This window comes from Mesocricetus auratus, unplaced genomic scaffold (genome assembly GCF_017639785.1).
Source record: "Mesocricetus auratus isolate SY011 unplaced genomic scaffold, BCM_Maur_2.0 Super-Scaffold_4256, whole genome shotgun sequence".
Classification (NCBI taxonomy): Eukaryota; Metazoa; Chordata; class Mammalia; order Rodentia; family Cricetidae; genus Mesocricetus; species Mesocricetus auratus.
This window is the reverse complement of record NW_024429182.1, coordinates 31,069,874-31,097,575: the sequence shown is the minus strand read 5'-3', so window position 1 is coordinate 31,097,575 and position 27,702 is coordinate 31,069,874. Positions and strand designations below refer to the sequence as shown.

General features: G+C 41.6%; 1 protein-coding gene across 1 annotated transcript in view; it reads left to right on the top strand.

Annotated features, from left to right (window-relative positions):
* Positions 1 to 27,702, top strand: part of Pdcd1lg2 (programmed cell death 1 ligand 2) — a 60,974-nt gene that overhangs the window by 11,586 nt on the left and 21,686 nt on the right. The window contains exons 2-3 of the mRNA XM_021225180.2: positions 1,527 to 1,594; positions 19,448 to 19,753. Of these exons, the coding sequence (XP_021080839.1) occupies positions 1,527 to 1,594; positions 19,448 to 19,753 (374 nt within the window). The remainder of the gene's footprint in view (positions 1 to 1,526; positions 1,595 to 19,447; positions 19,754 to 27,702) is intronic.

Sequence of the window (27,702 nt, the reverse complement as noted above, 5' to 3'; positions counted from 1 at the left end):
TACTTCCCTCTTTCTATTCTAAAAGGTTCAGTGTGGCTGAATTTATGTTGAAGTCTTTGATCCATTTGGGCTTAAGTTTCATGCATGGGGATAGATGTGGATCTATCTGTAGTCTTCTACATGTCAGCATCCAGTTATGCCAGCACCATTTGTTGAAGATGCTTTCTTTTTTTCATTGAACAATTTTAGATTCTTTGTCAAAAATCAGGTGTTCATAGATGTGTGGATTAATATCAGTGCCTTCAATTTGATTCCATTGGTCTACCTGTCTGTTTTTGTGCCAATACCAAGTTGTTTTCATTACTATAGCTCCAGAATAGAGCTTGAAGTCAGGGATGGTGATACCTCCTGAAGTTATTTTATTGCACAAGATTGTTTTGGCTATCCTGTGTTTTTTGCTTTTCCATATGAAGTTGAGTATTATTCTTTCAAGGTCTGTGAAGAATTGTGCTACGGATTGCATTGAATCTTTAGATTGCTTTTGAGCAGAGATACACAGCTAAGCACTGAGCCAAATTGCTGGAATCCAGTTGTAGAGAGGGAAGAGTGATGAGCAAAGGGGTCAAGACCATGCTGGGAAAACCCACAGAAATAGCTGACCTGAGCAAGTGGGAGCTCACAGACTCCAGACTGACAGCTGGGAAACCTGTGTAAGACCAAACTAGACCCTCTGAATGTGGGTGTAAGTTGGGGGCCTTGGGCAGTCTATGTGGCTGCTGGCAGTGGAACCAGTATTTTTCTCTAGTGCATGAACTGGCCTCTTGGAGCCCATTCTCTATGGAGGGATACCTTGCTCATCCTAGATACAGCAGGGATGGCCTTGGTTCTGCCCCAAATGATGTGATAGACTTTGATGATTCCCCATGGGTGAAGTGGGTGGGGCATGGGATGGGAAGACAGTGGGAGGAGTGGGAGAGTGGGAGAGTGAAAAAATGGTATATAAATATCAAACAAATAAAAAAAACCCACAAAACAACAACAACAACAAAAAGCTACACAACAGGCATGATGGGTCGCAGCACTCAAGAACTTGATGTTTTCTGCTCAACCAACTAGGAAGCATTGAGACGGCAACCCTGATCTCCCAAGCTGACCCCTGTTCTCCAGGGTCCCCTCTCCAGGTTCTGGTCCAGCTAGAGAGCATGGCGTACCTTATTTAATTTGTAAACAAGGCTAGTGTTCAAGATTTTGATACTGACTCAACTTTAGAAGTGAGGTAGGAGGCACAAAAGGGTACAGACGATGTGGGTGACTGATGAGTTTCAGCCTCTTCTCCAGAAAAGGCCACCCCAGAAGGAAGAAGAGCATCTCATTTGAATTCAGAAAGAGTGCCTTCTTCCTCCTTACTGCACATGCCCTCTTCTGCAGAAAAGGCACCTACTGCTTGCTTCTCCTCTTGCCTTTGCTGTCACCTGTGTCTCCCACAAGATTTGTATCTGGGTCATTACCATGCTCTTGGGAGTAGTTAAGCCAGCAGAGACTGAGAAAGCTCACCAAGCCCTGAGACTCTCAATGGTCCATTTCAGATCGACACAGACCATGATCCTCCTGCCGCTGATGTTGAGTCTCGGCTTGCACCTTCATCATATAGCAGGTAAGAAAGGATAGGGGGAGGGGCATGGGAGCGACGAGCAGGTGATGGTCCGTAGCCAAAGCTGGAAATGAGTGTGCTCCTCCGTCGATGGGCTTTCTTCGAGAGGGAGTGGGGTTACTGGATATTTCAAGTAACAGAGAAGAATGGTTCCCAGGGAGGCTGGTCCCATCTTACAGAAAATTACTCCATCTGTCCCCATCATCCAATGCTTTCAGAGACACATCTGAGTGGATGTAAGAGAGCAGTGGTTCAGTTCCGTTTAAAATAAGGTGCTAACCAGCTGCTTCCCCTCTATCAGGGACAGCGACCAGGGTAAACATAAAGCACTTTATCACTCATGTGAAATCTTTTAGCAAGCAGTGGCGGCAGCCACTGGTCATTTAATGTCTTGATGTGGACTGGAACGAAAAGTCGGAGTCTCCGTAAAGCCCCGATGAAAATCGAATCTGAAACCTCTGCCTTTGAACTTGAAGATGGGACATCTAGTGGAGGATGTGGTTGAGCAGGGAGAAAGCAGTTTCAGAATTGATTGTTCCCCTGGGGAAGGTATTTCAGATCACTGGTGTGTACCATCGGGGCGGCAGTACACTTTCAAGAGAAGGCTTAGGGGACCCGATGATCCTCAATGGAAGCCTTGAGAGGAATCATGGCCAAAGTGGTCCTTCGGCACTGGATAACCCTTTGATGAGCAGTCTCCTCATCTCATCCTGTCCAGGTTGTCGGTCCCACACTTATCTTCCAGCCATGCTCCTTCCCTCCCTGTGGGCCTGATCTGGCACTAGGACACATATTTGGCACATTCTTCTTTAAAAAGACCCTAGTAGTTGTCCTCTTTATTGTCCCCCTCTACCCCAGTGCTAGCTAAAGGAGCTTGTAATGATTTTACCTTAATTGGACTAGAGTTTTTGTTCCCATAAAGCCATAAAGGGACCAATGGGCAAAAGCAGGGTCTGAAGCTGGAGTTCCTGTGCCCTAACAGGATTCTGCATTCAGGAGAAACCTTGGGGAGTGTGCAACCTCTATAGATTAGTAGCTATAAAACCACCAGGGCTGGTGCTTTGCTGGTTTTCTTCTGTGTTTTCTCTTAGGAAAGGAAAGGGCTAGGGAAACGAGGGTGAAGGGTGGCAAATATTTTGTTTTGGTTTGGTTTGGTTTGGTTTTTCGCTGTTTGTTTGCCTGTGCTTTTTCATTTCTTTTCTTTTTATTTCATTTGTTTTTGAATTTATTTTATTTATTTGTTTTACATCCCAACTGAAGTTTCCCCTCCCTCCCCTTCTTCCATTCCCTCCCCTAACACTCCTTCTGCTCACCCCATGCCCCCTCAATCCACTCCTCTGTTTCTCAGAAATGGCAGGCCTCCCACGGGTGCCAACAAAGCACGGCATATCAAGCTGCAGTAAGACTAAGCTCCTCCCCTTGTATTAAGGCTGGGGAAGGCAATCCAGTATGAGAAATAGGATCTCAAGAGCCAGACAAAGTGTTAGGGACAAGCCCTGCTCCCATTGTAGGAGTCCCACAAGTAGACCAGGCTACACAGCTGTCACATGTATGTAGAAGGCCTAGGCCAGTCCAATGCAGGCTCCCCGGTTGTTGGTTCAGACTCTGTGAGATCCTATGAGCCTGGTTAGTTGTTTCTGTGGATTTTCTTGTGATGTCCTTGACCCCTCTGTTCCTACAGTCCTTCCTCCCTCTCGGCAGCAGGATTTCCTGAGCTCAGCCTAACGTTTGGCCGTGGGTCACTGCATCTGTTTTCATCAGTTACTGGATTACTGTTCTCCGATGACAACTGGGGAAGTGACTAATCTGGTCATGGGAGATGACCAGTTCAGTCTATGTATCCACTATTGCTAGGAGTCCTAGCTGGGGTCGTTCTTATAGATTCATGGAGTTTCCCTTGTATCAGGTTTCTACATGACCCTGAAATGCCCCCCATTTCCGGTCATTTTCAGTACTCTCCTACTCCATCCAGCCCCCAGTTTCCACCCCACACCTGCCCCCAGTCCACCCAGAATATCTCTTCTATTTCCCCTTCCCAGGGAGATCCCTGTGTCTCCCCCTTGGGCCCTCGATGTTACCCACCCTCTCTGGCACTGTGGATTGTAGCATGGTTATCCTTTTCTTTACAACTAATATTTACTTATGACAGAGTACACACCATGTTTGTCTCTCTGGGTCTGGGTTACCTCACTCAGGATGATTTTTTTCTAGAATCATCCATTTATCTTCAACCCTCACTGAATCTTTCCATAGAGGAAGGGATGTTCTCGTTAAGAAACACAGCACAGGGCAATTATGGTCATTATGAGCTCTGAGTTAGGTATTAAGGGAGCAGGAAGGATGTAGGGAAGCAGGGATGTTTACATTCACAAGAGGGCTTATATGTGCTGAATGTTGTAAATGGCAATTTATATATCTCATTCAATATTTACAGCAGCCATTTGGTAGGTAGAGAAACTGAAAGTCAGGGACTTTTTGTGTGTGTGTGTGTGTGTGTGTGTGTGTGTGTGTGTGTGTGTGTGTGTGTGCCCTGGATGAGATAGTTACTTAGTTACTTGCAGCATATCAAGGATTTGCACACACTGATGTCCTTTCTGCCCCATTAGCTTGGTGCTACCAGTACAATGCAATGGTAGACAGTCTATAAATTGTCTAACTGGGGATGGCACTTTACATAAGTCTGAAAATGGATATGCGTTTAATGCTTATTCTGAGCATTTCACAAACCAAAAAAAAGTATAATAAGTTATTTGATGAATTAATAAAAAGCCAAGCCAGCACATTTTGTTCTTTCCATAAACTTGAAATTCTTTTTTCTGCTCTTTCTTTGTGATAATTTTAATTCAAATGAGTGTTAAATCAGAATGCCTTCTTCGTGTGTGTTTTTTAACTTTATCATTGTGTGTCTTTCTAATTAAAGTATTTTGATTTCAAACATCACTGTTGGTGGGAATGTCTAGAAAACAAGGCTGAGGATTGGTGATTGTATGAGCAAAGGAAAAGGTCTGGGATGGGGTAAAAAGGAAAACTTCAGGACTCATATTTATTTGTTTAGGCTTTTCTCCTTCCTGTTTATCTGTACAGACCTCCAGACCTCTATGGTTAGCCAGTGGCAAGTTCCATTCTCTGACCTTCACACAGGCTTTGTTTGTACAAGCAAGATATCACCACATGAAAGTAAATTAATCACAAACATGTCACTGCGTCTGTGAATTTAGCAGTGTAACACTGAGTAAAAAGCCGTGCCCTGAAAGATGATATACAGCACTGTATTTTTCATAAGTCTGTTGCTCAAGCATCCTTAAATGTATAAGGTCAAGCTGAAATAAGCAAGAACGTGAGACGCATACAATTCAGTATCAGTTGCTTCTGGAGGCAGTACACATGTCACATGCCATGTGTCATGTCCAAGTTCTTGGATAAGAGGTGGCTTCTTTTGTTGTTGTTGTTTTGAGACAGGGTATCTCTGTGTAACAGCCCTGGCTGCCCTGGAACTCACTCTATAGACGAGACTGTCCTCGAACTCACAGAAATCCACTTGCTTCCGCTCCTGATACTGGGATTAGAGGTGTGTGCCACCATGCCTGGCTGATGCTCACTTTCTTACATAAATTGCATTAATAGCTCTTCTTCAACCCATTCTGCTGCAAAATATACCAAAGACGCTGAAAACCAGATGAAGCTAATTCAAACTTGACACAACTGAATAGTTTTGGAAACACCCCCAGATTGTTCACCAGCTCCCCAGGAATTTGCCTGCAGCAGCCTAAATATATTCTTCCTCAAAACACTACTCATGGTATTATTTTCTGCTCTGAACTTCATAGAAATAAATGGCTACAGATGTAAATCTTTTTTAAGCATTCAGGAAGTATGCACTCTTTGTAGAGTCCAAGCTAGCAAATGGAAGTAACCCTAATTTTATATATATATATTTTTATTTTTAAATTTAAATTTAAATTAGAAACAGGGTTGCTTCACATGTCAATTCCAGGTCTCTCTCCCTTTCCCTCCTCTCCTCCCGTGCCCTCCCACCAACCGCCCCAATATCCCCTCATTTCCCCAGGGAGGGTGAGGCTTCCATGGGGGTGTCCATAGTCTGTCATTTCATCCAGGGCAGGGCCTAGACCCTCCCCCAAGAGTTCAGGGTGGGAGCCCATAGCCCATTTGTATACCCGGGATAAATACTGATCTACTGCCCAAGGCTCAATAGATTACCTAGGCCTCCTCACTGACACCCATGTTCAAGGGGTCTTGATCAGTCCCATACTGGATTCCCAGCCATCAGTCTGGGATTGAAGAGCTAACCCTTGTCAGGTCAGCTGTTTCTGGGGGTTAAACCAGCCCAGTCTTAATCCCTTTGGTCATCAGTCCTCCCTCTCTGTCACTGGATAACTTGAGTTCAGCTCAGTGCTTAGCTGTGGGAGTCTGCCTCTGCTTCCATCAGCCACTGAATGAAAGTTCTGTTTCCCAGACTCTCTGGCCATGGGATTGTAGGCTGGCACTCCCCAGATCTATGTCTAAAATCCATATATGAGAGAGTACAGGCCATGTTTCTGTTTTTGTGACTGGGTTACCTCACTCAGGATGGTTTCTTCTAGTGCCATCAATTTGCCTGCAAATCTCAGGATTCCATTGTTTTTTTCTGCTGAATAGTACTCCATTGTGTAAATGTACCACATTGTCTCTATCCACTCTTTGGTTGGGGGGCATCTAGGTTGCTTCCAAATCCTGGCTATTACAAATAATGTTACTATGAACATAGTGGAACAGACATCCTTGTTGTATGAATGGGCATCTTTTGGATATATGCCTAAGAGTGGAGTTACTGGGTCTTGTGGTAGGTTTATTCCCATTTTTTCTGAGGAATCTCCATATTGATTTCCAAAGTGGCTGAACAAGTTGGCACTCCCACCATCAGTGGAGGAGTGTTCCCCTTTCTCCACATCCTCTCCAGCATAAATTGTCTTTGGTGTTTTTGATTTTAGCCATTCTGACAGGAGTGAGATGGTATCTCAGAGTTGCTTTGATTTGCATTTCCCAGATGGCTAAGGATGTTGAGCACTTTTTCAAGTGCCTCTCATCCATTTTAGTCTCCTCTATTGAGAATTCTCTAATTAGTCCAGTAGCTCACTTTTTAATTGGATCCTTTGGTGCTTTGGAGACTTGCTTCTTGAGTTCTTTGTAAATTTTGGAGATCAACCCTCTGTCAGATGTGGGGTTAGTGAATATCTGTCCCCATTCTGTGGGCTGCCTTTTTGTCTTCCTGATTGTTTCCTTTGCCTTACAGAAGCTTCTCAGTTTCAAGAGGTCCCATTATCAATTGTTGATCTCACTGTCTGTACTACTGGTGTTATGTTCAGGAAGCTGTCTCCTGTACCAATTCGTTCAAGGGTACCACCCACTTTCTCTTATAAGAGGTTCAGCGAGGCTGGATTTATGTTGAGGTCTTTGATCCATTTGGACTTAAGGTTTGTGCATGGCGATAAACATGGATCAATCCACATTCTTCTATATGCCAGCTTCCAGTTATGCCAGCACCATTTGTTGAAGATGCTTTCTTTATTCCATTGTATATTTTTAGCTTCTTTGTCAAAGATCAGATGTTCATACAGGTGTGGGTTAATATCAGGGTTTTCAATTTGATTCCATTGGTCTACCTGTCTATTTTTGTGCCAGTACCAAGCTGTTTTCAGGACTATAGATCTATAATAGAGATTGAAGTCAGGGATGGTGATGCCTCTGGACATTGCCTTGTTGAACAGGGTTGTTTTGGCTATCCTGGGTCTTTTTTTCCATACAAAATTGATTATTATTCTTTCAAGGTCTGTGAAGAATTGTGCTGGTATTTTAATGCATTGAATCTGTAGATTGCTTTTGGCAGGATTACCATTTTTACTACATTAATCCTACCTATCCAAGAGCATTGGAGATCTTTTCATTTTCTGAGGGCTTCTTTAATTTCTTTATTTTAAGACTCAAAGTTCTTACGATACAGATCTTTCACTTGTTTGGTTAGCAATACCCCAAGGTATTTTATGTTGTTTGTGGCAATTATAAAGGACGATGTTTCTCTGATTTCTTTCTCAGCTCTTTTATCGTCTGTATATAGTAGGGCTACTGATTTTCTTGAGTTGAACTTGTAGCCTGCCATTTTTCTGAAGGTGTTAATCAGCTGTAAGAGTTCCGTGGTACTGTTCTTTGGGTCATTTATGTAAACTATCATATCATCTGTAAACAGTGAAAGTTTGACCTCTTCCTTTCCAATTTGTATCCCTTTGATCTTTCGTTGTCATATGGCTCTGGCTAGAACTTGAAAAGGTAGAGAGAGGGTGGACAGCCTTGTCTTGTTCCTAATTTTAGCAAAATTGCATTGAGTTTCTGTCCATTTAGTTTGATGTTGGCTGTTGGTTTGCTGTATATAGCTTTTATTATGTTTAGGTATGTTCCTGTTATCCCAGATCTCTCCAAGACCTTTATCATGAAGGGGTGTTGGATTTTGTCAAAGGCTTTTTCTGCATCTAGTGAGATGATCATGTGATTTTTGCTTTTCAGCTTGTTTATATAGTGAATTACATTGATGGATTTTTGTATGTTGAACCATCCCTGCATCCCTGGAATGAAACCTACTTGATCATGGTGAATGATTGTTTTGAAGTGTTCTTGGATACGATTTGCCAGTATTTTATTGAGTATTTTTGCATCAATGTTCATGAGGGATATTGTTCTGAAGTTCTCTTTCTTAGTTGTGTCTTTGTTTGGCTTGGGGATCAAGGTTATTGAAGCCTCATAGAAAAAGTTTGGCAAAGACCCTTCTGGTTCTATTTCATGGAATGCTTTGAGAAGAATTGGTATAAGCTGTTCTTTGAATTTCTGGTAGAATTCTGCACTGAGGCCATCTGGACCTGGGCTTTTTTTGGTTGGGAGACTTTTGATAACTGCTTCTATTTCCATAGGGGTTATAGGTCTATTTAAATTGTCTATCTGTTCTTGATTTAATTTTGGCAAGTGATAGCTATCCAGGAAGTCATCCATTTCCTTTAAATTTTCAAATTTTGTGGAGTACAGGTTTTCAAAGTATGACCTGATGATTCTCGGAATTTCCTCAGAGTCTGTTGTTATGTCTCCCTTTTCATTTCTGATTTTGTTAATTTGCATGTTCATACTCTGCTGTTTGGTAAATTTGGACAAAGGTTTGTCTATCTTGTTGATTTTCTCAAAGAACCAACTCTTCGTTGCATTGATTCTTTCTATTGTTTTCCTACTTTCTACTTTATTGATTTCAGCCATCAATTTGATTATTTCCTGGTGTCTACGCCTCCTGGGGGAGTTTGCTTCTTTGTGCTCTAGAGCTTTCAGCTGTGATGTTAATTCTCTTGTATAACTATTCTCCAGTTTCTTCATGTGGGCACTTAGTGCTATGAACTTGCCCCGTAGCATTGCTTTTCAAAGTGTCCCATAGGTTTGGGTATGTTGTATCTTCATTCTCATTGAATTCTCAGAAGTCTTTAATTTCCTTTTTTATTTCTTCTTTGACCCAGGAATGGTGCAGTTGTGCATTATTCAATTTCCATGAGTTTGTAGGGGTTCTGGAATTTGTGTTGTTGTTGAATGCTAATTTTAACACATGGTGCTCTGATAAGATGCATGGAGTTATTCCAATTTTTTTGTAGCTGCTGAGGTTTGATATGTTGCCAAGTATGTGGTCAATTTTTGAGAAGGTTCCATGTGGTGGTGAGAAGAAGGTATATTCTTTTTTATGTGGATGAAATGTTCTATAGATGTCTGTTAATCCCAGTTGGGTCATTACTTGTATGAGACCCTTTGCTTCTTTGTTGAGTTTCTGTCTGGTATTCCTGCATAGTGGTGAGAGTAGGGTGTTGAAATCTCCCACTATAAGTGTGTGGGGCTTTATATGTGATTTAAATTTTATTAATGTTTCTTTTATGAACGTGGATGCCTTTGTGTTTGGGGCATGGATGTTCAGGATAGAAACTTCATCTTGGTGGATTTCGCCTGTGATGAGTATGTAATGAACTCCTTCATCTCTTTTGATTGATTTTATTTTAAAGTCTAATTTGTTAAATATTAGGATTGCTACCTCTGCTTGTTTCTTGAGTCCATTTGATTGGAAAATCTTTTCCAACTTTTAACTCTCAGGTAATGTCTGTCTTTGAGAGTGAGGTGTGTTTCTTATATGCAGCAGAAGGATGCGTTCTGTCTCTGAATCCATTCTGTTAGCCTGTGTCGTTTTATGGGTGAGTTAAGGCCATTAATATCGAGGGATATTAATGACCATTGATTGCTCATTCTTCTTTGATTTGGAATGGTTGTTGGTGGTGGAATTATGTGTGGAATTCCACCTCTTTGTTCTTTTGGCTGTTGGTAAAGTGGGATTATCCAATGCCTATGTTTTTCTGGTTGTAGTTAACTTCCTTGGGTTGGAGTTTTCCTTCCAAAACTTTCTGTAGATCTTGGTTAGTGGATACGTATTGCTTGAATCTAGATTTGTCATGAAATATCTTGTTTTCTCCATCTATAGTGATTGAGAGCTTTGTCCGGTATAGTAGCCTGTGCTGGCTTCCATGGTCTCTTAGTGTTGGCAGAATACCTATCCAGAACCTTCTGGCTTTCAGAGTTTCCATGGAGAAATCAAGTGTAATTCTGATAGGTTTGCCTTTATATGTTACTTGGCCTTTTTCCTTAGCTGCTCTTAATATTCTTTCTTTATTCTGTATATTTGGGGTCTTGATTATTATGTGGCGAGGGGATTTCTTTTGTGATCCACTCTATTTGGTGTTCTGTAAGCTTCTTGTACCTTCATTAGCATGTCTTTCTTTAGGTTGGGAAAGTTTTCTTCTATGATTTTGTTGAATATGTTTTCTGCCCCTTTGAGGTGGTTTTCTTCACCTTCTTCTATACCTATTATTCTTAGGTTTGGTCTTTTCATGGTGTCCCATATTTCCTGGATGTTTTGTGTTAAGGATTTGTTGGACTTAAGATTTTCTTTGGTCGATGAATCCATTCCTCCTAGTGTATCTTCAACACCTGAGATTCTCTCTTCCATCTCTTGTATTCTGTTGGTAGTGCTTGTATTGGTAGTATCTGACCATTTGCCCAGCTTTTCTATTTCCAACCTTTCTTCAGATTGTGTTTTTTTATTGTTTCTATTTCAGTTTTCAACTCTTGCACTGTTTGAATTGTTTCTTGCAATTTTTGGTTTATCTTTTTGTCCATTTGTTGCATTTTATGAATTTCTTGGTTTGTTCTTTCTTCCATTTCTTGTATTTTTTTGCTTTGTTTTTTCTTCCATTTCTTGCATTTTTTGGTTTGTTTTTTTCATCCATTTTTTGAGGGATTTTCCTTTATCCTCTTTTAGGGCCTCTATCATTTTCATGAAGTTGTTTTTAAGGTCATTCTCTTCTACTTCATTTGCATTGGAATGTTGGAGTCTTACTGGTGTGGAGTCTCTAGAATCTGATGGTGTCATATTTGTTTTTCTGTTGCTGAGTGTGTTTTTGTATTGTCTCTTTCCCATCTCTTCTTCTACTGGGTGCAGAAAGAGCCCCTTACTGGTCTGGTGGTTAGGGGTCCAGAGTTCCCTTTCGGTGGGTGCTAGCAAGTCCAATACTCTGGTAGTTCTTCTATTCATCATCCTAGTTCTGGTCCTGTTTTCCTGGTCTCATTGGTGGAAGAGAAGACCTGGAATCTGGGGTGCTTGGCTCCTGCTGGGATGGGAAGCTCTGTCGTAACCCTAATTTTTAAGTGACTATATATTTCCCTTAGCATGCTATAGTTTATTACCTTGTCCCCCCATTCATGGGCATTGCAGTTATTTCAATTTCTGGGTCAAGGGTATCTTTTCAAGACTGTAGAGAAACCTGACTCATTATGATTCCATGTGCCATTGCTTATTAACTCTTTCCTTATGTATAGTCTGTAGATATATACCATCTATAGAAGTTTAATGTGATGATTAGAGATGTATTTTCATATTAAAAGTATTCAAGTTTACATAGAGTAAAATTTTCTCTGTCACTAAAAAGTCTGTGCATTTTGACAAATACAGTATTAGGATGACCTCCATAATCAAAATGGGATTATATGCTCTTTGTGTAATTACATATTCTTTTATTATTAATATATGTTCCTTATATTGCTTATGGAATTCACTGTGATATGTCTACACATGTATATAACATATACTGTACATACTCTTTGCTATCTGGCTTCTTTCTCTCAGTGCAATGCACTAGAGGTTCAGCCATGTTGCTGTCTGTATCAATAGTTTATTTCTTTTTGTTATTGAGTGGTGTCCTTTTGTAGGTATGTGCTGCATTTTGATGATCCATTTCACACAGCTGAAGGGCATTTGGACAGTTTCGCATTTGTGGCAATTTTAAATCAAGTTGCAACAAACGCTTACAAATAGGTTTCTGCTTGGACATACATTTTAATTTTCTGGTTAATTACATTGAATTTCTAGACTCTAAGTCCATTGTAAATAAATGTATAGAAAATTGCCAGAGCATTCCATGTTAGTTGTGCCAGCTTTACATTGCCATCAGCAGTGTCTGAGGGTTTCAGCTACTCCTGGTATTGACATTGTTCTGTTACTCTATGTCATCCCAACAGATGTGTGGAAATACCTTGTTGTGGTTTCAGTTTGCAGTGCTCCAGGGACCAATGATGTTAAGCTCATCTTAGCATGCTTACTGGATAGCCATTTTAATGTGCTTATTGGCTAGCCCTTTATCTTGGTTGCTAAACTGTGTATGCAAACCACCTGACAGTTTTTAATTGGGTTCTTCGTTTCCTAGTGAAGTGTTGAGTGTTCTTTATTTATTTCAGATGTAAGTCCATTATCAGGTATATGGTTTGTAAATATCATCTCTCAGCCTGCTTTTCTATTTTTTTTAAATCGTGTCTTTGCAAAGATGCTTCCTGTGATCTAGTGTATGGGTGTTGTCTCTCATGTCTCACACTTCTGATTTCATATCTAGGATCTCTCAGCAGCTCAAATAGAAATTATTTTTTCTGAACATTTAGTAGCTGTACATTTTGCATTTAGATTTGTAATCCACTTTGAGTTAGTGCTTGTACAGAATGTAGAGTGAAAGTTGAGACTCTTACTTTTGCATACCAGTGCCCACTCACTCCAGCCCACACTATTGACTCTTTGCCACAAACCAATAGCTCGTATTTGTGTGGGTTCATTGATCCTTGTGTCTAGCCTTCGTCAGAATATTCTTCTATTGATCATTGTAAATTTGTACAGGTGATTTAATTTTTTTGCAAAATCTAAAACTATCTTGTAACCCAGATACATTTAAGAAATAGCATTTCTTTTCATACTTACGTCTTAGACAGAAACAAAACAACACTTTTTTCTGTCATTGATGTTTCCCTCTTCCCATCATCCTCCATCTTCCAGGTGTGGATGAAGATGGGGCGGAGGAGGGAGAATTAGACGGTGATGATGCTTGAGGGACCCTGGTACAGAGTACACCCCAGTCATTCTGATTTTCAATTTCCAGTGACTCTTGATATACACAGTGTGATGGCTGATCTTGATTATCAACCCAAGGAGCTTTAGAACCACTATGGACACACACCTTTAAGTGTGTCTGTGAGGGCGTTCACAGAAAGTAACTGGGCAAGAAAGACTCACCCTGAACGTGGATGGCACCATGCCATGAGTCTAAGACTGAATAAAAAAGGAAAAGTGAACTAAGCACCAGCACCCATCAAAGAGGAGGAGGTGGACTGAGCACAGCACCCACTTCTCTCTTCTTCCTGACTGCAAATGCCATGTGACCACTCCTGCTACTGCGCCTGCCCTGCCCTGATAGATGTACCCCTCAAATTGTGAGCCAATGCAAGGCCTTTCTTTCTCACACTGCTTCTTGTCAGCTTTTCTGTCACAGCAATGTGAAGAGTCAATTAAATACTATAACCGAGGAATGGGATGTGGCTGGGACAGTGTTTCTAAAATGAAGGGTGCCCCCTGCAATGTTCACACACAGAACAGAGCATGGGCCTCATGCACACAACAGAGTTACCTGAAGAACAGCAGCTGTATAAAGCCTGCTAGCTCCTTCTCACATTTCAAGAACACTGTATAGCAAGGCCAGAAAACTAAACTTCTGTTGTTTAATGGAAAAAGTTCAAAATTAGCCTAAGGAAGAAACTATCTTGGGAGATCATGCAAATGATTTGTTTTGTGTTTCCTGGAGATGTGACAGGTGCTAGCTGTCATCAAAGCCTGCTTGCAAATAAAATGCTAAGTTGATCTCAGAATCTCCAAAAAGGTTCCAGAAGTATCTAGTGGGATATCCTTTGTCTGATCACCTCAAAAGTTCAGTTCTGGATTGAAGCTCAATTTAGTTGCTGCATGGCACATGAAATATAAACCAAACATGTTTACCTTAACAGAGAGCCAAAGTTTACCTACCTCAATCACAGACATTGTCTATTCACGCTGATAGAAGCTGCTAGAATCTGGTAGTGGCTAGTAGAATCTGGTAGTAGCCGCTAGAATCTGGTATTAGCTGGTAAAAATCTGAAGTAGCCGCTAGACTCACAGCTGAGAGTTGTAGTAAGCAGACAGATGAAATTGAGTTGTACATAGAGATGAACTTGAATTCCAGCTCCATGGTCGCCATTCATTGGCCTTAAGCAAACTGTGTCCTTTGTAAAGCCTCAGATTCCTCACCTGTTAAACATGGATTGTATCTCCCACTTTGGAGGGTCGATGGGAGAGCCAATAAGATGGAGATTTAAGGGTTCCTTTAGTGTGGGAATCATTTAGAAAAGTCAATTATCACTTTTTACCAGTTACAGTCTAAATGCAGCAATGCCATAGTCTGCCTCACAGATCCTTATTCTCTGGGTTTGGGGCAAACCTGAGCATATGCATCCTAATTAGTACTCAGGTGAAGGTGAAGGCAATGTTTTGGCAAGATGGTAAAAGTGTTTACAATTGCAGATGTTTGATTTGCCTAACTGGAGTTGTTCGATACAGTCGGCACATTAGAAGCTCCCAAGCAGAGTTGCAAAATGGATGTCTGCTCTACCCCTTTAAGAACTTTTTTTAACAGCAGAATGAGTTAAAGAAGAGCTATTAAAGCAATTTGTATAAGACAGTGAGCATCAGTCAGGCAGTGGTGGCACACATTTTTAATACTAGCACTTGGAGGCAGAGGCAGGTGGATTTCTGTGAGTTCGAGGCCAACCTGGTCTACAGAGTGAGCCAATGTTATATAGAAAAACCTGTCTCAAAAAGCCAAAAGCCAAAAGGCCAAACCCCCCCCAAAAAAAGAAAAAGAAAACAGAAAGAAAAGAAAAAAGAGAACTTCATCTAAAGAAGTCAAATTGGTGTTTGGACATTCATATTTTAAAAAGCCTTTACTATGGTTTGGTTATGAGTTCCTCAAAGGTTCCTGTGTTGGGGTTTAGCCTCCAGCACAGTGGCGTTAACTTGGCAGAAGCTTTAAAGGGGGCTGTTTAGTGGAAGTTAATTAAATCCTGAGTGTCCACACTAACAAATGAATGACATCTGTCTTTGAAGAACGGGTCATTATAATGGGAAGCCACCTCAAGTGTATGGCCAGCCCTTTCTGCTTCTTCACCCTGTTGTGACACAGACAGACCTGGATGGTGGCACCTCGCCTCTTGGACCCTCCTGTACCAGAATCTTGAGCCTCATTAGCAATAAAGTTCACCGCCTTCTGTGTTTTGTTAAAACAACACAGAATGGGCTGAGGCAGTGTCCCCAAAGACTCCCGAGTCAGGCAGGCTGAGGCCTTCTGCTTGGTTACTCTAACGTGTACACAGCCTTGAGGAAGAGCTCTTCACAGACTTGTGTTTTCATTTTCTCTGTGAAATGAAATGACATGAAAATTCCAAAGTTATAGTATTTCAAAAGTATGTTGCATCTTCTAAACTACCCATTTTATAATGAGTAATCAAGCCCTAGACTTTGCGCATCTTGGAAGCTATAATTGAGTCAAAATTCATCAAGGTAACAACCCTCAGTCATTCTGAGGTATTCTGATGCATGACTTATGTTGGCTAGTTGCTCTTTCCACTTAAGTTAGCCCCCAAATGCCACCTGTCTGAAAGGTAAAACATTTTATTTCTAAAGCTAGGATATCTACTTGACAAAGCCGAGGGGGGAAGGGTTGAAAAGAAAAGAGAAGCCATATGTTTGTACAAGGCCGGACAGTGATGGGGAAGTACTGCTGTAGTGGGGAGTTCCAGAGGAAGTACCCCGTGCCTCTCATGAGAAAGACAGTGTAGAGCGGTAAACAGATGAGCTAAGTCAGTCAGCACATGCCCACATCCATCCAGCCCTGTCACTCAATCACACAACTAACACTCCTTGTCCCACACCCCATCTCCCTGTTTTCTGTTTGGATGTCTGTAATTTGAAAGGGGGGTGTGCTTTAACAGAAGTTTCTACACTAAGTGCTCAGAAGGTAGCTAGTGTATTTTTGGTGAGTGATTAATAATTGCGACTCCTTCCAGGGCAGAGTGGATTTGGTAGAAGGTGTCTCTTAGTTATAGATTTAGAGATGATTTCTGTTGTAGCCATTTTTCTCCCTGGCTGTGACAAAGTACCTGAGAATAGCAACTTCAGGGAGAATGGGTTTATTTCGTTTCGCAGTTTGAGAGCATGCAGTCCATCGTGGCGGGGAAGGCACAGCGGCAGGAGTGTGAGGCAGCTGTGGCATTGCATCTATAGTCAGGAAGCAGGGAGAGATGGATGCTGGTGCTCAGCTCACTTTCTCATTGTTCCTTAGCCCAGGACCCCAGTCCATGGGATGGTGCCACTCACACTCAAGTGGAACTTCCTTGCTCAATTAAGCCTCTCTCTGGACCCTTTCCCAGACATGCACAGGGGTTTATATCCTACGTGTTTCCAAATCCCATCAAATTGAGGAAACTAATTATTACAGTTCCCATAAGAATGGATCGTAACACTGAGAGGGTCCTGTGTAAGGTACATAGGAACTTGTGATTTCAGCATTCAGTGGAGTCTCCAAAATGGAATCGTACAGGAATTCCTGAACTATGGCATCCTTCTTCACAAATATGATCCAGCAAGGGCATACATGATTAGCAATGTTTTGCAAAGGAACACACACCTTAGAGTCTTTCTCCTGGGCATATGTGCACCTCCTCTCTTCCACAGTAGAGATGCACATTGATGTTCTAGTTGTAGTTAAGGCACAGAATAGAGGAAATAAACCTGCCAGCCATTTTTGGTAAAGCTCATTTGTGCATATCACTATCCAATATGCCGAATGCTAGCCAAGAATTGCTGATTCCTGTGATCTGCTGCAAAATACACCTTGGTGAGAAATAAATATAATCAAGCTCATATTCTTTTTCTTCACTACTCTCCCCTGGTTTTCCATAGCTGAAATTAACATGCTGGATACTAGGGGAAAATGCCAAAGCAAACTTAATCTTATCATGAACTTCTTAGGTTTGAAGAATAACAGAAGGAAACATTTGAAGTGGAAGAGACTTGTAGACTGAGTATGGTACCACACCCTTGCTACTCCCAGCACTCTGGAAGCTGGGACTGGAAGGACTTGGGTCCAAGACCATATGGGGCTACCTAGCCAGGCCCTGTCTCACAAGCAAAAACAATCTAAAAGAGAACTGCAGTGTGAACCATCAACCAGCAGGAAACACAGAATTACTCACACTATGGAGTTGGGTCAGGGAATGGACAAGCATCCTGGTTAATTAACATCCTAGTTCACCACAATTGTGGTGTGCACCTAGAATCTGAGGGCCTAGAAGGCTGAGGCAGGAGTATGAGGTAACAGCCAGCCTAGCTACATAGTGAGACCCTGTCAGTCAGCGAAAGAAAGAAAAAAGGGAAGGAGGGATAGAGGAGGGTCAAAGCATCCTGGCTAATAAAGAATGGCTACCTATTTCGTATATGGATTACTGCTGTCCCAAGAACTAAACCATCACATGGAAGGTTTTCTGAGTGCCTGCTAGCTGGCAGACATGGGTGGCACATGTGTTCCACCTTGCCCACATTTCCCCACAGAACCAAGATATAGATACTTGCCTCATTAAAAGAAAATGGACAGACTCATAGAAGTTAAATGACAGGCCCCCACTCAAAGGCTCCTAAGTAATCAGGCTCCTATTGGGATCTGAACCCAAGCTCACCTCTCACTAAATAAAAATACCTAGAAAACACCTACAACTATTTGATGATCAGATTATTTGATTGTGTGACTGAATGAAAGATCTATTGAGTAGAATTAGATCCAATCTACTGCAATGATTTTTGAGATCTTTCCATACCTCTATCATAAGGGTGCCCTGTCAATACTGATGGATACAGCACATAGTTTCCCACACTCTACTGCCCTCTGTTTCTGCTATCTTAAAGGGTTATTTAAATTGACTTGGCTTTTAAAATACAAGCAAACAGGTCGCTCTGTATAGGCAGAAACCCAGTAACACACTAGTAAAACAGAGGCTAGAGACAAAAGCAAACACTTTTTAAATTTAAGTTCTCTGCTGGCATTGCTCATGTTCCTGGGAGCTCCCTGCTTTAGTAGAAGAAGAAATATCCATCCCAAAAGAACACAAGTCCAGTAGAAATCCTGTAATGGAGGGATTGAAATCAAATTAAAGGGAAATAAATTTCTCTCTAAATAATTCAACTCCCTTAGCCTGTGTTTCTGCCACACAAGAAATTACCTTACAAATCTCTGAGATATCCTGGGAAACACTGCAAATAGATACTACAGCTTTTTCAAGTCAAACACCAATGGGCCCTGAATTGTAGCCATATCATTCTTGGAGCCAATGTCTTTGAACAAGACTCTAATGGCAACACATGTTTCAGGTCAAGATTAAAGAATATAGTTATAAGCCGGGCGGTGGTGGTGCACACCTTTAATCCCAGCACTTGGGAGGCAGAGGCAGGTGGATCTCTGTAAGTTCGAGGCCGGGCTGGTCCAGCCTCCAAAACAATATAGAGAAACCCTGTCTTGTAAAACCAAAAAAAAAAAAAAAAAAAAAAAAAAAGAATATAGTTATAAAGTACCTTCTGTGAAATTTGGCCTGTAGTAGTTACAGTTCCTTTTCTTTTTCTTTGACTTTATTGATCCAAAATAGTGAATATCCATAGTGGGTTCATGTGACTTGGTGATTTCCCGTGAAAGATAGAGAAATACTGTACTGGTCTTAGCTGTGTACTCTTAGGCAAGCAGATTAACCTTTCTGTGCCTCATTTTATTTTCAAATGGGAGTTAGCAATGTCTCCTGTCTCACTGGCTTCCAGGGGGACTAAATGAGGTGTTGGTGTATCTAAGAGCTCTATAAGAGGTGGATACCTTTACTGTCACTGGTTAGAGATGGTGATATTTGGCAAATAGAAGTTTAAAACTAAAGAAAATCAGCCCAGATGATAAGATGTAATGACAAAAAGTAAAATGGAGGTAGCCCTCTATGGTAGGGCAGCCTATGGTCTCACAAGAGGGGTGCTCTGGGCTGACTGCAGGGCTCCGAGGTGGGATGTTGTTGGGGGCAAGCAGGCCTGTCCACCAGAAACTCCTACTGGGGTGTTCAGGAGAAGCAGGAGCGGGGATCAGCTGTGAGGGTGAGAATATTCAGAGAAGAAAATCACCTCAGCGTGCTGCAACAAGAACTCCGCTGTTTCTACATGGGACTAAAGAGAAGCGAGGAGCCACGCGGAAAGCCCAGAGAATAACAGGGGTCTCCTGGAAGATAAGGCAGGGGTGGAGCACAGCTCCCATTCTATAAGAACTGAGATGCGACAGAATCAGATAACAGCAAGCCGCCTTTCCCTTTCAGCTTTATTCACAGTGACAGTCCCTAAGGAAGTGTACACGGCAGAGTTCGGCAGCAACGTGAGTCTGGAGTGTGATTTTGACCGCAGTGAATGCACAGAGTTTGGAGAAATAAGAGCCAGCTTGCAGAAGGTAGAAAATGAAACCTCTTGGCCGAGTGAGAGAGCCACCCTTCTGGAGGAGGCTCTGCCACTAGGGAAGGCCCTGTTCCACATCCCCAGTGTCCACATGAGAGATGCGGGGCAGTACCGCTGTCTGGTCATCTGCGGGGCTGCCTGGGACTACAAGTACCTGACGGTGAAGGTCAAAGGTGAGTGCTTGCAAGTCAGCGCTGGTGGAGGGTTGTGATGGCTGCACACCCTAGCTTGCTACTTGGAGTAGCTCAAGCAAAAGCTGAAAACCTGGTTGAAAGAGGCTGTAGTTGGTTTTTACTGTTTCGGCTCTTTGCTCTTTTGGGGGGCCCGCCAAATAAATCACACACACACACACACACACACACACACACACACACACACACACACACACACACACACAGAGGCTTAGTCTTACTTATGAATGCTCAGCCTTATCGTGGCTTATTTCTAGTCAGTTTTTCTTAATTTAAATTAGCCCGTCTGTCTTTTGCCTCTGGGCTTTTGCCTTTGTTCTATATTCCTTTCTTTACTTTTTACTCCCTGACTTACTGTGTAGCTGGGTGGCTGGCCCCTGGTGTCCTCCTCCTTCTCTGCTCTTCTATCTCTCTTCCCTGATATCTCCTCCTATTTATTCTCTCTGCCCACCAGCCCCACCTATCCTTTCTCCTGCCCAGCTATTGGCCGTTCAGCTCTTTATTAAACCAATCAGGTGTTTTAGACAGGCAAAGTAACACAGCTTCACTGAGTTAAACAAATGCAACATAAAAGAATGCAACAAATCTTTGCATCATTAAACAAATGTTCTACAGCATAAACAAATGTAACCCATCTTAAAATAATGTTCCACATGAGAAGCAGCTACTTCAAAGGGAGGAAAAAAAGGTACCTGAAAGGAAACATATTTTGTCACCTGGTAAAGGTAAAGCAGTTAAAACAAACATGGTGGGGCGGAAGAAAGTCAGAATGAGGAGGCACCCTGCCTTTTCCTCTGCTGGGCTCAGGACTCCCTGTGTAGGAAGATTTCTTCCTTAAAGCAAGGGTCCTCACAGAGGGGCCTGTTGATGCCCACAGCCTCGGTAAGGGAAGCACAGGCTTGGGTGTCTAGATCTTCATCGTCCTCAACCCCTTTCCCAAATTGAGGAACATGAGAATGTACCACCAGGCAAGGCACTTAGGGTTCCCCTGAAATACCCCCTCTTTTACTTTTGCTTTCTCCCTCTTTGTGAAAGGCCCGCCCCCCTTCACAGATATGATCCATTGTCCCAAGGATTAAAAACTCTACCGTGCCAGACAAGAGTGAAAAGAAACCCCATGTCTCACAGAGCAGCATGGCTGCCTGCTGTCTGTTCTGCCTCCACAGCAGCCACCAAATGCTTTGCTGTCCATAAAACTGAAGGATGGTGAGATTCCTCACCTAGAGGTAACAGCTGGTAATCAAAAATTATCAAGCTTTGCCTGATGAATTATGTCTTTCAATTTTCTTCCAGTTCCTACCAGCTAATTCATATGAGCAAGATTCATTAACCATTTCAGCTACAAAATTGAAAAATACAAATAAAAATAAAGTTGAATTCTACATCACAAAATAGTTCTGAACATAATCTATAAGCCTTTTCAGATTGATGAATAACTGAACAATACATTTCCAGTACACTTTTATTTTTTCACACTTAATAATTGTCAATATCCATGATATTTTATATTTTGATAATATGTGTTGATAATGGCAATGAAATATAGAAGAAAACTTTAGACACCTGAAATCCCACCGTAATAAGGAAAGATTTCATTTCAATAGCTGTACATATTTTGTTATTAAGTATAAGACAGTTAAGAATGATAAACTAGAGAACTACCAAACATATATGTGTGTGTATTTGTAAGAATGAAACAATTATTTGCTGAAAATACAAATATTTATAAAATCCTAAACATGTATTTTTTTCAACATAGAAGCTTATGGAAAAATCTAAGAATCAAAGTGACACACAAGAGGGAACACTGTGTCTTAATTTTCATCAGAGGGGTGTAAGCAGAGAGCATTGTTAAAGACTAACATGTAAGAGTAGCTTATGGTGACACTGAACCTCAGATCTGGGGCCGGGGAAGGATCCTACAAATGAAGTATGAACAGAGGAAGGGTTAGTTTTACCCTTAAATCTAGGGAATAGGTCTGGACAATAGGAATTTAACACCTCTCTCCATACCATGATTCATATTAAATATAGGGAAGAGTTGATTTCAGAAAGGTAGAAAAATGACGACACAGAAAGAGGGAAAGATCCGGAAGAGATGGTGGCTTCTGGAAAACCTGGCTGTAGCCTCGTGACTAAGAGCCATCAGGCGGGAGAGTTGCTGAGGCAGAGTACAGAGGCACCGAGAGAGGCCAGGGCATCACAAAGCTGCCGGGGTTGAGAAGTGTCCCGCAAAGAGGACTCCATGCAGGCTCAGAGCGATGGAGCACCGGGCCACCGTCAAGCTGGAGCTAAGCACAGAACAGATGAGCTGTTGTGGGGAACCTAGTGCTTTAACCCAACGGAAGCCCAGGAAGATGTGAGTGTGACTTCACCAGGCTGAGGAAGGAGGCAGCATGGTTCCTGTTGCAGAGAATCCAGCACCAGTGAGGACAAGGGGGGCTGGAAGAGACGCCATGGGTGGAAAGGTGACCAGCATCTGAAGCTCTGGCTGGGCCCAGGGAAAGCATAGGCTGAACTGACTTACGGGGGAGCCCCACCTCTTCCCTCAGCTCCTTTCCCTCAGGAGACAAGGAGTAAGGCTATCAGAGTCAAGAATGCACTGCCCCGACTTTCCAATAGGAATTACAGTCTGACCCTACAGGCTGTTTAATGGCAGACCGAAAGCAATCCTCAACGCTATTTCAGTGATTATTTGAACTCTGCCTGGATCCTGTAAGATAAAAGCACATAAGAACTATGTTTCCCACTTTATTTACAGTCACTATGATGATTAAGATTATAATACTGTATGTACAGTTAGCTCTTACCTTAGAAGTAATATGGAAGCTGAGAGATGGGTAAGAACATTGCAAGTATAAGGATCTGAGTTTGAATTCGCAGCACCCACATTAAAAACAATGCATGTCTGTATCCTCCTGTAGGGCAGGAACAGGTAGGACCTGGGAGCTCGCTGGCCAGAGTCAGCCTAGCCAAAAACAGTAAACCCTGTTTCAAGGAAATACCATGGAGAATAAGGAAGACAATCAGGGTTTTTTTCTGATCTTCACATGGGCATGCCCACCTGCACACACACACACACACACACACACACACACACACACACACACACACACACACATGCTCACAGAAGCATGCACCATATATGCCACATATACCACATACCTCACTTCACAGAGTCTTCAATGAGAGCTGGCGCCAGGGATGAAACCATTCTGCTGCTATAGAAACCACCAGAGCAGAGACGGAGGGAAGTGTCCTTTGATTAATGAGACAGCTGAGAGTTTGAAAGATCATGTCACCAGCCATTGTTAACACCTTTCAGATTTGCAAGACCAGGAGGTTCTTAGCCACTGAGCTTATGATATGTGTTTTACTCAGCCAAACACGTGTTTGTAGGATGAAACTGATGGCACAAAAATGAGCTTCCCACTTGGAAGCTCAGTTACTTGCTGTGCTCATGGCAAAGACAGCTTCTGGGGGAAGTAGGGACTTCCATTTGTAGATATAACTACAAGTTAGGTAGCTAACTCATTGCTGTTATGAGAAAAATAGATGTTACTAAAGATAAAAGGCAGTGCTTTCAGTCGGTCCAGCCACTGAAATCAGAATAGAGGTTCCTCAGAAACTAAAAATAGTACTGTGGTTTTATCCAGCTATAGTCATTCTGAGGATATATTCAAAGGACCCCAAGTCAGCACAACATAAAAATACCCACCATGTTTATTGTAGCACTACTCATAATAGCCAAGTCACAGTCTAGTTGCTCTCAATGCATAAAGAAAATGTATACATGTTTAATGGAGTATTCACTTATAATAAAGAACAAAATCGGGTCATTTAAAGGAAAATGGATAGAACTGGAAACCATTGTGTAAAGAGACATAATGGAGACTTGGGAAGAAATGTATATGTTTGGTCTCATCTGTGGAACCTAAGGGGGAAAGAAATGTCATCAACGTAAAAGAGGAATTGCCAGAGGAGAGGAAAGGAAAAAAAAAAGAAAAGGAAAGAAAGAGAAAGGATAGAAAGGAAACAGGAGAGAATATAACTGAGGGTAATAGAGAGATGACTGTCATCCAAGTATAGTAATGCATGTATGAAAATGTCAACACAATCTGTATTTTATAGAGTTTTTCTATGCCATAAAAAGAATGGCAGGGTCTTTAAAAAGCCACATTTCATAATTATAAGAATCAGCTCTATAGACAGAAATTGCTATTCTAAAATGTATGTGCAGCTGACAATATGTCTTCACTGTATTAAACATAAGTTGGAAAGTTGGATATTCCTCCCTGGAGCCCCAACCCAGTCTCAGTTCTTTCTTTTATTTCTTTTAAATTATTTTTATATTTTTAGATTAATATAATTATATCATTTCTACCTTCCTTTCCATCTCTCCAAATCCTCCCACATACCCATCTTTTATTCAGTCATGACCTCATTTCTTCATTAATTGTTGCTACATACATAATACATATATATGTATATATGTGTGTATATATGTATATATACATACATACAAACAAGCACATACATATATATATATATATATTTCTGCACACATGAATACAACCTTCTCAGTCTGTACAATGTCACATGTGTGTTTTTAGGGATGACAATTTAGTATAGCCAATCATTGTTCTCTTCCCTGAGAAAGACTGTCTCCCAATCTCAGCATTCCTTAGTTACCTGTAGTCCTTTGTGTAGGGTTGAGGCCTCTTAGACTTTTATCACTTTCTTAATAAGCCTCAGTTCTCTGTATTCAAAAACAATCTGAAGACAAAATGAAGAAGACAATGACAAGTATATATGTGAGCTTTTGATTCATCTCTGTCATTTGATTTATCGCTGCTATAACAGATAGGATAAAATAGGAAGCAGAAGACTTGAACAACACACTTACCCATCCTGACCAACCTCAGATTACCTAAGGTTGTTTCTAGGATTGTGTCTAACACTTACCAAGGTAGTTATCTAGCAAAGTTGCTAGAGAAGATACTTCTCATTGAACAAGAAGTTGGAACTCTTGGGCTTTAAAAGCTACTTCTACCACTGGAACTCTAAAATTTGCTCATCTTTTCTCAAGAAAAGTCTAGCTTCCCCAATGCCTTGCTGGGTGTGGTGCCTCTCTGGCCACTTCCCAATGAAAAGAGGCTATGGAAGCATTTTTGATACTGTAATGGTAAGGTATGGATTTCCACCCCTTCCCCAAACCCTGCTGGTTCTTTTAGCTGAATATCTACCCCTTTCCCATGTGTCCCTTCATCTACATGTCACAAGGCAGTTTCAGCCAGCCCCGATTCCCGTCCTGTCCTCCATCTTCAGAATCACCTCTCTGCTCAGCCCAGATCAGTTTCTTTTTGTTTGGAGCTTCCTGCAGGAGTTGGCTGGATTTCACCTACAGCACGCTACCCCAATAAATCTAGGCTGTTGGTTTTTGGTTTGGTTTTTAACCCCCCCCCAACCCACAAAAGACAGAAATAAGATATAGTGTAAAGTGTGGCTAAATTAGAGGTAAAGTGGTTACTTCCAAAGGTTGTTTTAGGCATTGTTTGATTGCTAGAGGCAGCCCAAAACTTGGTTCCAAGTAAGACTAGGCCAAATCATTCAGTAGACCGTCAGAACCCAATTCTCTTCATTTTCTATGAGTTTTAGGTATTCCTGGATCTATCAAGGGAATGCATCCTTCCTGCATATGTTGCTTCTTTACAATGCAAAGTAGTGTGATAAATGCAGGAGTTCACACCTTCCCACCATCTCAAGGGTTCTATTGTTTCTCTGTTTACAAGCTAAGAATCCAAATTTTACCATCCTCATACAGTACTTGTACACTTCAAATAAGATAATGTCTAGTGACAAAGCTAGGACCAGGTATTATGGTCACTTAACCTCTGCTCTCACCTAAGTGTTTGAATAAGTGAGCAACCCTAAGAATACACAGCTATGGGGGAAATGCGCACCACATGTTAAGCGAATAGCTGTATGACTACATGATTTTCCACTCCTCTCCCTGTTCTGGGGATATCCCTGGATGGTTTACATTAGAGGGCACGAATAAGAACAGAGAGCCCCTTCCTCCTTCCTCTCTTACCTTGATCTAGAAGCACAGACTTGCAGTTCAGACCCTATTCTAGTTTCGTATCTGTGGCTGTGATCAAATACCTTGAGGAAATGCAACTAAGAGTTGAAGGGTTTATTTGACTTACAGTTCTAAGTTATAGTCTGTCATTAAGGGGAAATCAAGGCAGGAACTCAAGGTAGCTACTAATATCACATCCAGGGTGAAGATCAGAGAGAAATGAATGCATGTATACCTGCTTGCTTGTGCTAAGTTTAATTCTCTATTTTTAGATAGTTCAGCCCCACCTCTGCCTAGGAATCTGTGCCACCCAGAGTGAGCTGGGTCTTTCCATATCAATTAAGTTAACTAAGATAATACCCAATAGAGATGCTCACAGACTACCTCAATATGGATCACCATTATTGAGATGTTCCCCCCAGATGATTCTCGGTTGCATCAAGTTAGCAACTAAAGTTAACCATCACAGGTCTTGTTCATAAAATGTAAGAACATGTGGAGAAGTTCTTACCTAACATGTACAGTCCTAGGAGATGGAGAAAATAAAAACCTTGCTCTATCCCCCTAGATATAGGAAAACTGGAAAAAAAAATGTCAGACCTTTTGAGGCATACATTCAGGCCCGGGTGGGTATGCTCACTACATAGACAAAAATGTCAAGAGAGGGCCCAAAGGTCCACTTGTTATGATCACAGTAAAGCTCTCTGGGAAAACCCTGATTCAACGAGTGTATGGATAACTACTCAAATTAGTAAGTGGAGACACAACAGAGAAAGACAGAGAGGCAAAACACACAGAGAAGGGCCTGACCATTCCTTCTTCCTTCTGTTCTACATTATATAAAAAAGGGCATGCCACAAAGCTTAGTTAAGATTAAGTAAATCATATGTGTCTAAGTGTTTTCATATAGCTGTTATCAACCTGGCCATGACAATTCAGGCCTGTAATCCCAGCATTTAGGATGTAGACACCAGAAGGCAGCAAATTCAAGTTCAACCTGGGATACATAGTGAGTTCAAGGCCAGCCTGGGCTACATTGACAGACCCTGTCTCAAAAATAAAATCTAAGAAAAATATGGCTATTACTTTAGTGTGAAATAGTTTCCCAAAAATTTTTCAGCATTTGGGAGACAGAGGCAGGCAGGTCTCTGTGAATTTGAGGCCAGCCCAGTCTATAAGAGTGAGTTCCAGGACAGCCAGGACTACATAGAGAAACCCTATCTTGAAAAACCAAAAAATAGTGTTAGCAATCACTATTCATCATTGTGACACAGCACATCGTGACATAAACAACCTGAACAGGGAGGATTTATTTTAGCTCATGCTTTCAGAGGTTTCAGTCCACGTACGCAGGAGGGTACACACAACAGAACTCCCATCATGGCTCGTTTTCTCTTTAGTTCTTTGGGGTCCCCAGTCCATGGGATGGTGCTGCCCATGTTCAAGGTAGACCTCCCACCTACTAGTTAATTCTCTCTGGAGAAAGCCCTCACAGGCACATCCATTTTGCCAATATCCTAGGAGCTTCTCATCCAATTAAGTTGACAAGATTAACCATCTCAACAACTGTGTTTTCACTTCAAAATAGCTTTTACTTCAATGATTGTGCTAAGCATCTATTTAAGAGAATAATTCCCATTTAATAAAAGCCAGTACTGACTCTATCACCAAAAAGTACAGTTTACTATCAACACTTCCAGCTCTATACATGTGGTGTTAATATTTGTTAATTTTTAGGTATGACCTAGGATTGTTGGATAGCCTTTGTGCTTCCTGACCCTTCAATTATCTCCTTCCAGTTCTAAATATTCATGTTCTAGAAAGTAGAATATGGCACCTTAGCATAATG